Genomic DNA, 12,392 nt, shown 5'->3' with positions numbered 1-12,392 from the left:
TTTTGGTAGCTAGTTTAGGTGAACATAAAGGAAATAAACCTGAATGAGGAAAATACTGGCTAAAATGAGGCTAATACAAATTTCTCTGAATGTGTGTCTTTTAAGTGGCTCCCTCAAGACATATTTCCTGAACTTAACCCTTATGTATTAACTGTTAACTGGCCAACAAAAAGTATGAAAAGTATGAAACTTTATTGAGGCGAGCTGGTTCAGATGGGCACTGTCCCTAACCCACATGTACCATTCCACATAAGCAGTCGGCCCAGGTAGACATGAAGAGTGGCTGATGGGCAGAGGTAGCTCCTTCAGAGCAAGGACACCTTTATCTTGGGCATCAAGTAAAACTAATACATTTGCATAATCAAAACGAGCACCTTGGCCAGACTCAGTAGTGTAGCCCCAGCACTTTGGGAGGCCAACGCAGGAGTTTGAAATCAACCTGGACAATACAGTGAGACCCCCATCTCAAAAAAAAGTAATAATAACTGACCATGGTATGTAGCTGTAGTCCCAGCTACACTCAAGGCTGAGGCAGAAGGATCGCTTGACCCCACAAATTCAAGGCTGAAGTTAGCTATGATCATGCCATTGCATTCTGACAGAGCTAGACCCTATCTCCTAAATAAAAGTTAACTGTGGGGGTGGCACCTGTAGCTCAGTGGGTAGGCTGAGCTCACACCAAGACTGGTGGGTTCGAACCCGGCTAGGGCCTGCCAAACAACAATGACAACTGCAACAAAAAAACAGCTGGGTGTTGTGGCATTTGCCTGTAGTCCCAGCTACTTGAGAAGCTGAGGCAAGAGAATCAATTGAGCCCAAGAATTTGAGGTTGCTCTGAGCTGTGACACCATGGCACTGTACTGAGGGCAACAAAGTGAGACTCTGTCTCAAAAAAAAGAAAGAATTATTGGGTGGCACCTGTAGCTCAAGTGGCTTAAGGCACCAGCCACATACACCAGAGCTGGCGAGTTCCAATCTGGCCCAGGCCTGCCAAACAATGACAACTACAACCAAAAAACAGCTGGATGTTGTGGTGGGCACCTGTAGTCCTCACTACTCGGGCAGCTGAGGCAAAAGAATTGCTTAAGCCCAGGAGTTTGAGTTTGCTGTGAGCTGTGATGCCACAACACTCTACTCAGGGCAATAGCTTAAGGCTCTGTCTCAAAAGAAAAAAAAGTTATTGGGCTGCACCTGTGGTTCAGTGAGTAGGGCGCCATATACTGAGGGTGGTGGGTTCAAACCTGGCCCCAGCCAAACTGCAACAAAAAAATAGCTGGGCGTTGTGTCAGTCACCTATAGTCCCAGCTACTTGGGAGACTGAGGCAAGAAAATTGCCTAAACCCAAGAGCTGGAGGTTGCTGTGAGCTGTAATGCCACAGCACTCTGCTGAGGGCAACGAAGTGAGACTCTGTCTCTAAAAAAATTTAAAAATAAAAAGTTAACTCTGAAGAGTTGATCTAGGTTTAGGGTCTAAAGGTAAGTTATTTGTTACAAGTTCTTTAGAATAAGGTGTTTGGGACTTTGTCTTGTTTTGAGTCAGGTTCTCACTCTATTGCCCAGGCTAGAGTGCAGTGTGCTATCCTCACTCACTGCAACCTTGAACTTCTGGGTTAAGTCATTCTCCTGCCTCAGCCTCCTAAGTAGCTGGGACTACAGGCACATGCCATCATGCCTGCCTAATTTTTAAATATTTCATAGAGACCAGGTCTTTGTTGACTAGATTGGTCTTAAACTCCTGGCCACAAGTGATCTTCCCACCTTTGCTTCCCAAACTGCTGAGATTGCAGGTGTGAGCCACCATCCCTAGCCAGTAACTGCTTTTAATTTATTCTTACAAGATTTTTTTGTTGTGGGCGGCGCCTATGGCTCAGTCGGTAGGGCGCCAGCCCCATATACCGAGGGTGGTGGGTTCAAACCCGGCCCCGGCCAAACTGCAACCAAAAAATAGCCAGGCGTTGTGGCGGGCGCCTGTAGTCCCAGCTACTCGGGAGGCTGAGGCAAGAGAATCGCTTAAGCCCAGAAGTTGGAGGTTGCTGTGAGCTGTGTGAGGCCACGGCACTCTACCGAGGGCCATAAAGTGAAACTGTCTCTACAAAAAAAAAAAAAGATTTTTTGTTGTTAATGTGTTCAATTTTAGCCAATTGTCTCTCTCTCTTTTTTTTTTTTTTTTTTTTTGTAGAGACAGAGTCTCACTTTATGGCCCTCAGTAGAGTGCTGTGGCCTCACACAGCTCACAGCAACCTCCAACTCCTGGGCTTAAGCGATTCGCTTGGCTCAGCCTCCCGAGTAGCTGGGACTACAGGCGCCCGCCACAATGCCCGGCTATTTTTTGGTTGCAGTTTGGCCGGGGCCGAGTTTGAACCCGCCACTCTCGGTATATGGGGCCGGCGCCCTGCTCACTGAGCCACAGGCGCTGCCCAGCCAATTGTCTCTCAATCCCCATGTTCATAGAATGAGGCACTGGAAATAGTGCCAATAAAACAAAAATTCCTGTCCTCACCGAGCTTAAGTTTTAGGTAGAGGAGATTAACAATGACAGAAAAGTAAATGATGTATTGGAAGGTAATGAGTGCTATGTAGAAAAATAAAGGTAGAAAATATTAATTGGACATTGGACTGCCTAGATTGATTCTGATGTCCTGTCATTTGAAATTGTATTCAAATGCAAATCATTATATTTATTTTTGTCTCTTTGCCCCGAATTCTGGTTTCATATCTTTTTTTTTTTTTTTTGAGACATGGTCTCACTATGTAGAGTGCCATGGCATCTCAGCTCATAGCAACCTCAAACTCTTGGGCTTAAGCAGTTCTCTTGCCTCAGCCTCCCAAGTAGCTGGGACTACAGGCACCCGCCACAATGCCCAGCTATTTTTTATTGCAGTTGTCGTCGTTTTGCTGGCCCAGGCCAGGTTCGAACCCACCAGCCTAGGAGTATGCAGCCGATGCCGTAACAACTATGCCATAGGCGCCGAGCCTGGGTTTCCTATCTTAAGGCACTTAACAGTTACATTTTAAATTCCACGAGCATTTATTTTCTGTACCTTTTTGTGAGGAAATTAGGCTTTGAGGAAATTATTCTTTTCCAAGAATATTTTTATTTGGGAGATACAATTTTTAGAACATGATATAGAAGTACATAAAGCTGTTAAGGCCAAAAGTTACTCTTGGGCCTTTCTGGAATATTATAGCCCCAGCTTGCTCTGGTGTTCCCTCCGACAATGAATTGAGGTGCTCATGGACACTACAGTGTGACCTGATACTGAAGTGCATGGAAGTGCAGGTCCCTCCTCTAGGTACCTGAGCTGTTTCCACAGAACTTGAGGTAGGGGTAGTGGTTTATGGAAAACAGCCATCCCAAGAGGGGGCTACTGAGCCTGCTGTGCCTAATGAGGACCCTGCTGTACTCCACGTGGAAGGCAAGCCTCTGACTTATCTTTAGCAGGGGGTGAATCAGTAAAGGTTTGAAAAATGCTCTATAGGGCGGCACCTGTGGCTCAGTCGGTAAGGTGCCGGCCCCATATACCGAGGGTGGCGGGTTCAAACCCAGCCCCAGCCAAACTGCAACCAAAAAATAGCCGGGCGTTGTGGCGGGCGCCTGTAGTTCCAGCTGCTCGGGAGGCTGAGGCAAGAGAATTGCTTAAGCACAGGAGTTGGAGATTGCTGTGAGCTGTGTGAGGCCACGGCACTCTACCGAGGGCCATAAAGTGAGACTCTGTCTCTACAAAGAAAAATGCTCTATAAGAGTGACAAGAAGGGCGGCGCCTGTGGCTCAGTGAGTAGGGCGCCGGCCCCATATGCCAAGGGTGGCGGGTTCAAACCCAGCCCCGGCCAAACTGCAACAAAAAAAAAAAAAAAACAGCCAGGCGTTGTGGCGGGCGCCTGTAGTCCCAGCTGCTCGGGAGGCTGAGGCAAGAGAATCGCGTAAGCCCAAGAGTTAGAGGTTGCTGTGAGCTGTGTGACACCACGGCTCTCTACCCAAGGGCGGTACAGTGAAACTCTGTCTCTACAAAAAAAAAAAAAAGTGACAAGAAGGATGGGAGGAGGCTGTAACCAAGGTGAGAAATGAGTCTGAATAGGAAAATGGTGTTCAGACACAGGTGACAGATGTGTGTCAGATGAGAATGAGTTCAGGTTTCCAGCTTGCATGATTTCTCAATCACTTCCTGAATTTGGGAAGAGAAAGGGGAGGTCTGTTTGCTGTTGGGGTTGGCATTGATAAGTTCAATTATGGACATTTTTTAAACTTAAAGAGCTTATGAGATACATGTACACAGCTGAAAATGCCCAGCAGGTCAGCAGTAAACGTGGATTTGGCCTCAAAGGAGAACCTGGAGTAGACTTGAGAGTTATTCACATATGAAGTAGATGAATAAAGTTAATAAGGGAAGAAAGACTTTTTTTTAAAAAAGTATTTTTTTAAAATAACATTTTTTTAAATGTTTTAAAATGTTTTTAAATGTTTTAAAAAAATAACATTTTTTTCCTGTTTATAACATTTTGAGATACAGTTTACATACAGGAAATTGCACACCCTTAAAATACACAATTCAATGAGTCTTGGCAGATGTGTACACCTGTGAAACCATCAACATTTTTTTTCTTTTCCTATTTTAAGTAGAAATGGAGTCTCGCTCTTGCTCAGGCTGATCTTGAACTCCTGAGCTCAATCAATCCACTGGTATCGGCCTCCCAGTACTAGGATTATAGGTGTGACCACTGCACCCAGCCCTATTTTTATATATTCTAAATAAATCTCTATGAACATTCATGTACATGTCTTGTGTGGACATAGGTTTACATCTCTCTTGGATAAATAAGTAGAAATGGAATATCTGGGTTATAGGTAGACATAGGTTCAACTTTTAAAATACTGGGTTTTGCAAAGTGGTTCTAACATTTCACAACCAGTAAGACTTCGAGTTGCTCCAAATCTTTACACCTCTTGGTGTTTATTCTCGTTTTTTTTTTTTTTTTTTTTTAGCCAGTCTAGTAGGTGTTTAATGGTGTCTCATTGTCCAATGGGAGTTTGTTTTTGTTTTGACAGAATCTCTGTTGCCCCTAGTAGAATGCAGTGCTGTCAGCTTAGCTCACTGCAACCTCAAATTCCAGGACTCAAGCCGTCCTCCTGCCTCAGCCTCCTCATTAGCTGAAGACTACAGGCCCATGCCACAACACCTGGCTACTTTTTCTATTTTTAGTAGAGATAAGTCTCACTCTTGCTCAGGCAGTTCTTGAATTCCTGACCTGGCAATACTCCCACTTTGGTTTCCCAGAGCCCTAGAATTACATGTGCAAGCCACCCTGCCTAGCCTGTACTGTGTTTTTAATTTGCAAATCTCTGGTGACTAATGAGATATTCCTGTGCTTGTTGATTTGAACTACATATATTTTCTTTTGTTCTATTCAAATGTGTTGCTTGTTTTTCACTTGGGTTGTCTTTTTAAGACTGAGTTGTGAGGAGTCCTTATATATATTCTAGATACAAGTCCCTTGTCAGATAAATATATTTTGTGACTTTTCATTTTCTCAACTGTGACCTTCAAAGAGCAAAAGTTGTAATATTTTTATTTTTATTAGTTGGAAAAGTCCAATTTATGCAGTTTTGTTTTATGGTTTATTTTTGTATTCTAAGAAATTTCTGCTTATCCCAACGTGGCAAAGATTTTTTCCTGTTTTCTTTCAGGTTTATACCTATAGTTTTAGTTTTTACATTTAGGCCAGTGATCCTTTTAGAGTCAATTTTTGTAGGTGTATATTTCTGTAGGGCAGAACATCAAATTTTAAAGGGTTGAAGACGTAAAAAGAGCCCTGAAGGATACCAGAGAAAATGAAGTTTTTGAGGCTATGAAAAGAGCAAGTGGGGTGAGTGGTGTCAAACACTTTAGACACCAAGATTGGGTATGGTTGAAAAGTAGTTAAGGACAATTTACTGAGCCTATTTTATGCCGAACACATCACCTCTGCTCTTAAGTTGTTCAGTCTATGGAGGCTATTGTGCTTTGAAGAAATTTATAAATAAGATTAAGGCTGAAGGTGGCCAGAGTTGAAGGAGATTGTATGACGAAGGATAAAAGTCAATCATGGAAATAAGGGGGACTCGGCAGTTGGAATTAGGTGTTATTAACAGGAAAGGCCCCTGAGGAGGAAGGGGCCCCGGGGCACAGGGGAGGGATGAGATTTAACCTGGAGTTACCCAGACTGAGTTCCAGAAAGGAAGATGGGGGCGATGAGTTGCGGGTAGAGGCAGACCCGAGAGCTGGAAGAGGAAATGGAATTAACCTTTTCAAATACCATATGCAGCCCATGAAAGCAAGCATTACAGTTTTGCAGATGACAGGTTTCTGTTCAGAGAAACTGTTATTTGGTCCCGGGCAATTCTACCTGAGACCCGCCGGCTACTGGACCCACGCGGGGCAGCCGGAGTCCGCGAGCGACTTTCAGGACTGCACACCCAAGATGCACCGCGGCCGGATCCGGAAGCGGTCGCGGGAGGCCGGCTCCTCATTGGTGGCGCGGCCGTCGCGCAACTCCGGAAAGCCCGCCCACGCCCTGGGCCGCGGAGAATCCAGGCCTGGGCGCTGGAGCCATGCATCCCGCCCGGGCCTCGGCTTGGTACCGGCGAATGTCGGTGGTCTACGCGCTCGGTACCTGGACCCTGTTGAGCTCAGTGTTTGTTTTAAGCAGGAGGAAGCAGAACCTGCCAGGTAAAACATTTTCGGGGGTCTGCCTCTGGACACGCCGCCTTCAGTGGAGAATGCCCAAGGGGCTTCGGGACGCTGTGTTCCTTTCCTTTAAACCCCAGATTCATTCGCAAAACTAGTTGAAATGGTTCCTTAGAGCTGCTTGTTATATAATGGAATCTGCAAAGAACTAGACGCCAAAACTACCTTTTAAGTACTTAAGATTTAATATTAAGTATTAAATCTTAATATTGAATAGGGCCGTCCCCATACTCAGAATGGGAAGAATCTGTGCAAAGTTTAAGATGGTCGTGGTTTAAAGAGGCGTTGCTTCTGTACCATTAGCTCTCGTCACCAAACGATTTCAGGACTTAGAGCAGCCAAGGAGTATTAAAATCTTCCTAGTTATTGGATAGAAAAGGAAAATTTCTCAACCTTCACAATCTCTAGAGGCAGATAGGGGTTTCTTTTAATGGATGAACTACTCTGAAATTAATTGTGGTGCTGGTTGTGTATATTAATTGTGTATATTCACAAATCTGAATATACTAAAAAAACCGTTGCACTGTACATTTTAATTGTATGGTATGTTAAGTATATGTCAATAAAGCTGCGGAAGATTACAGTTGGCTATGAAGTTTATCAGGGGCCAGAAAGTACATGCCCAACATTAAGCATTTAAAAACATTTTAATGTCTGCAGGGGTTGTGTGTTTTTGTTTTGTTTTGTTTTTATCTGTCTTTTCTAAAGAAATGGTGAATCTGATGGAGATTCCTGATTTAGGGTAGAAGGGTAATTCTTATTTTATTTCCAAAACTGCTATCTTAACTCAGGTGCTTTTTGTTTGTTTTTAAGGTAATGAAGAAAATCAAAAGAATGATTCAACACATGAACTAATAGAGCCCCTACCAGAGTTTTATGTTGAAACCATTGTCACATATAAAGAAGATTTTGTTCCAGTTACTGAAAGGATCCTCAACTATTTGAAGTCATGGACTGATGGCCCTGGTCCAGAATCATGATTGACTGCTTGAATTCTGAAAACCACTACCTTCATTCAGCATTTAAATTTCATAGATGCCTTGATTTCCATCTTATGTTTGTGAAAAGTATATACATCTAATTTAATTTTATTGTAAAATACAATCACTAGTAATATGTAATAAATATTTCCTTGAAGGAAACTAACTTGCATATTCAAGAAATGTTCTTTTATATTTACATGAGAGAAATGATAAAATGAAATTTCACATATGGCTTTCCTAAGCTGGGTTTTTTGAAACAGTTAATGTAACTTAGTATTTCTTTCATGTCACTATTAGGCACAGCTTTAGTGGTTCCTTTAAGATTAGATCAGCAGGGCGGCGCCTGTGGCTCAAGGAATAGGGTGCTGGTCCCATATGCCAGAGGTGGTGGATTCAAACACAGCCCCAGCCAAAAACCACACACAAAAAAAAAGATTAGATCAGCAAATCTCCAAATTCACAGTAGCCCTCTTGAGTACCATTGGGTACTGGGTAAGTATGTTATTAATTAGATTGTAACTCCTGAATATAGTAGATTGGACCTGTTCTTTCCCCACAACTTCACTTCAATAAGCTGGTCTATGGATTTATTCTTCAGGACTAATCCATATACCCCTCATGACTTTGGAGGCCTGCGTTACATGCAAGCTATAGCTGATGCTATTCTAAGTGCTGAGGATACAAAGTCAGGGGGACATGATTGGTGATACACCCATCTCTGGATGATAGGTGGTGCATCCGTCTTCTCAAACTAGATCATTGGTAATGCACCTGTTTCCTCACTAGATGATTGGTGGTGTACCCGTCTCCTCACTGTATGATCGGCAGTGCACCCGTCTCCTCACTAGATCATTGGTAATGTACCTGTCTCCTCACTGGATGATCAGTGGTGCACTCATCTCCTCACTGGTGTCTTCTGAGTATAAGCAACAAATCCATATAAGTACACTTAAATTGCTTAAATCAAAGGGGATTGTTTATCAAAAATGTGTTTCAGGGCCAGGCACAGTGGCTTACATCTGTAATTCTAGCATTCTTGGAGGCCAATGTGGGTGGATTACTTGGGCTCATGAATTCGAGACCAGCCTGAGCAAGAGCGAGACCCCGTCTCTAGTAAAAGTACAAAAACAGAGGCAAGAGGATCATTTGAACCCAGCAGTTGGAGGTTGCTGTGAGCTATGACTTCACAGTACTCTACACAGGGCGACAGCTTGAGACTATCTCAAAAAAAAAGAAAAATGTGTTTCGGCATCTGAGAGTATGTCAACGTCTTCAGAGGGCCTGACACCAGGAACTTGAATGAGGCAGCCACTCTCTGAGCCTGCCTGGGCACTCTGCCTTATTGCTCCACCAAGTGTGTTCTGCCTGTAGCCTACTTTTCTATAGTCCAAGAAGGTAGAACTTAGCTGCCATGCCAAAGTGTGACCACTTCTCTTTTTTTTTTTTTTTTTTTGTAGAGACAGAGTCTCACTTTATGGCCCTCCGTGGCATCACACAGCTCACAGCAACCTCCAACTCCTGGGCTTAAGTGATTCTCTTGCCTCAGCCTCCCGAGTAGCTGGGACGACAGGCGCCCGCCACAACGCCTGGCTATTTTTTGGTTGCAGTTTGGCCGGGGCTGGGTTTGAACCCGCCACCCTCGGTATATGGGGCCAGCGCCTTACCGACTGAGCCACAGGCGCCGCCTGTGTGACCACTTCTCTATCTAGTGTTTCTACCCTTCTGAGAGCCTTGGTTCAAGTTTTTATCACATCTTTGCCTTGTAGACTGTTGAATTCTGCCTCAGTTATTAATAAAGTGGCATTCATTTCTCATTAGGGTAGTGTTTTCTTATAGCTCTTCGGGAAGATAATTGCTTGAGGAATCAGGATGTGTGGTAGGACAGGAATCTGACATTTCTGGTTTCCTCTATAGTACTATTATCTTCAAGCCCTCACCTTGATTTCTCTTTGGTGTTAGTTCCATCATATGAGAAGCCCAACCACTGGTTTTGTGCAATTAACCTAAGAGACAAGGATTCCAAGACATCAAATAACACAGTTCCAGATGCTAGCAGCAGAGACTTCTCAAGAGATGCAAGAGGTGAAGAATGGATCGATGCCAGCAGGGTGTGTATCCCAACAGACTGCTGTGGCTGGATTGAACTGAGGAGCAAGAAGCAGTGTACAAGAGTGGACAGGGAAGGAGAGTGAGCCAAGTGAATCTGAAGTACAGAAGAGAAAGGAACAATAGCATGGGCCTTGTGGAAGACACTTTGCAATTGTGGGGACTTCCAGAGAAACGAAGGGCAAGGACTAGGGGGCTGTGGCAATGGACAGTTAAGAGTTGGGAAAAGGGGCGGCGCCTGTGGCTCAGTCGGTAAGGCACCGGCCCCATATACCGAGGGTGACGGGTTCAAACCCGGCCCCGGCCAAACTGCAACCAAAAAATAGCCAGGCGTTGTGGCGGGCGCCTCTAGTCCCAGCTACTCGGGAGGCTGAGGCAAGAGAATCGCTTAAGCCCAGGAGTTGGAGGTTGCTGTGAGCTGTGTGAGGCCACGGCACTCTACCGAGGGCCATAAAGTGAGACTGTCTCTACGGAAAAAAAAAAAAAAAAAAGAGTTGGGAAAAGATCACACCTAGAACGGACAGTCAGACTTCGGCTCTCACCTGGCAGTTTACCCAGGATCCAGAAAGTAGAGGGGCTCCAGCAGACATTCAGCTTAGCTTTCCTTGGGACTTGGTAGATATACCTAACCTCCCATCCCTCTCTCATTTCAGCCCAGAACTTTCCTGGACTCATCCATCTAGCATGGCTACTTGGATGTCTGCCTATTTCAGACTTACGCATAGCTTAAGCTGCTGCCATCAACCACAAGCCTTGCTTCCTTCTGTTCTTTCTCAGGGAATACTCAGTAGTTCAAATGAGAAACCTACCATTGTGGACTTGTCTTTCTCTCTACTCATTCCTCCTGTAACGGGGTCATGTCATTTCTACTTCATGCCCTTCTCCCTGCTTTGCCACTCCTCCTGCTTTAGTCCTCCATCCCCTTTGCTTGTATAGCCTCAACTCCTTTGGGTCTCCTTGTCTCTACTTTCATTCCCCACCAACAACTAGTTTCTATACTATAAGCTAGAATGACTTTTTTGAAATTAATTTTAAATTTTTGTCGAAGCAACAAATGAATTAAAAATCAGCACTCAGGGCGGCGTCTGTGGCTCAAAGGAGTAGGGCACCATCCCCATATGCTGGAGGTGGCAGGTTCAAACCCAGCCCCAGCAAAAACTGCAAAAAAAAAATCAGCACTCAAAAGTTTGTAAGAAAAAAAATTCCTGCTTTGCCCCTGCTCACTTTCAACTTTTAGCTATTTTCTCTGGTTTTTACTTCCTTATTTCTAAATAATAAGATTTTAATAATATCTAATAATATCACTATGTCACCCTTGGTAGAGTGCTGTGGCATCATAGCTCACAGCAAACCTCAAACTCTTGGGCTTAAATGATTCTCTTGCCTCAGTCTCCCAAGTAGCTGGAACTACAGGTGCTTGCCACAGTGCCTGGCTATTTTTTGGTTGTAGTTGTCATTATTGTTTGGAAGACCTGGGCTGGATTTGAACCCACCAGCTCAGGAGTACGTGGCTGGCGCCTTAGCCGCTTGAGTCACAGGCGCCGAGCCTGCCTTTTTATTCTTATTTTTTCAGGAGTATACAATGAAGTTTTCCAAGGGCTCCATAAGGTATCATGACCTTATTGCTCTGATTTTAATACACAAAGCTTTCAACTGAAGAATGATGAGGTTCTTAAATTTGGAAAGAAGAGGCTGTTCTAACAGGCTGGGAAGCATAAGCTAGGGCAGAAGCCAAGACCATGTACTTCAAGGGAATAGTACAAGAATCAAGAATTTACACTGAGCAGGGTAGCTGAACATACATATTTAATGAGCTATAGGAAGAGTCATGAATATTTACAAAAAGAAAAACATACCCCTTCCTAGGTCACACACACATATATGTATCTATAAATGACAACATAAGCATGATCCAAGGGTGAACTTTTTGACTCTCTAAGATCAAAAGGTGAAGGAGTGGGTGTGGAAACCTCAGCTAGAACCACTTCAATGTCAGTGGCCTCTGCTCAGTTTTATAGAAATTGCAGGAAAGGAAGAGCATCATCAGGTGACTGATTGAAATCCACAGTGGAATATGTCTTTTAAAAAGACTGGTTCCGTTTAACCCTTAAGGAAGAAAGCCTAGTGATGGTAAATGAAGATGGGGGTATAAAGAGTCATGTCTGACCTCCCATTCCATCACTACTGGGAACTAAGTTTTAAGGTTTCTCTGAGGTCTGTTGGCTAAAAGGGGTCTGTTCAGTCAGTGGAAGGGCTTAGAATTTTATTTCTCTAAAGTTTTTTTTTTTTTTGCAGTTTTTGGCTGGCGTTGGGTTTGAACCCACAACCTCTGGCATATGGGGCTGGTGCCCTACCCCTTGAGCCACAGGCACCTTGCCCCTTCTCTAAGTTTTTATAATGTTGTTTTAAAATGTGTTAATAAATCCATGTTCAACAACTTCTCTTAGTTATAAAGGATAATACAGTATTTTTAGATGTAACCTACACCAACAAAAAGCATTTGGTGTGCTCAACAATTTTCAAGATTGCAAAGGGATCCTGAGAGCCCAGAATCTTTGAGACATGCTGATTTAGTGTAAAA

At 43.9% G+C, this 12,392-nt stretch overlaps 1 protein-coding gene across 1 annotated transcript; it reads left to right on the top strand.

The window, feature by feature from the left end:
- The first annotated feature begins 6,538 nt into the window (after positions 1 to 6,538).
- On the top strand, positions 6,539 to 7,869 carry SMIM26 (small integral membrane protein 26). Its single transcript, XM_053574525.1, has 2 exons — positions 6,539 to 6,704; positions 7,536 to 7,869. The coding sequence occupies exons 1-2, from the start codon at positions 6,587 to 6,589 to the stop codon at positions 7,700 to 7,702; spliced, it is 285 nt and encodes a 94-aa protein (XP_053430500.1). The 5' UTR covers positions 6,539 to 6,586; the 3' UTR covers positions 7,703 to 7,869.
- Positions 7,870 to 12,392: the final 4,523 nt, after the last annotated feature.

This window comes from Nycticebus coucang, chromosome 21 (assembly GCF_027406575.1).
Source record: "Nycticebus coucang isolate mNycCou1 chromosome 21, mNycCou1.pri, whole genome shotgun sequence".
NCBI lineage: Eukaryota > Metazoa > Chordata > Mammalia > Primates > Lorisidae > Nycticebus > Nycticebus coucang.
Note: the sequence above shows the minus strand (reverse complement) of the source record. Positions and strands in the feature narration are given on the sequence as shown.

Bases quoted from the DNA above. Each gene is read 5' to 3' on its own strand.
- SMIM26 (XM_053574525.1), top strand. From the start codon at position 6,587: ATGCATCCCGCCCGGGCCTCGGCTTGGTACCGGCGAATGTCGGTGGTC. The intron at 6,705-7,535 runs GTAAAACATTTT...TTTGTTTTTAAG, and splicing joins GAGGAAGCAGAACCTGCCAG to GTAATGAAGAAAATCAAAAG.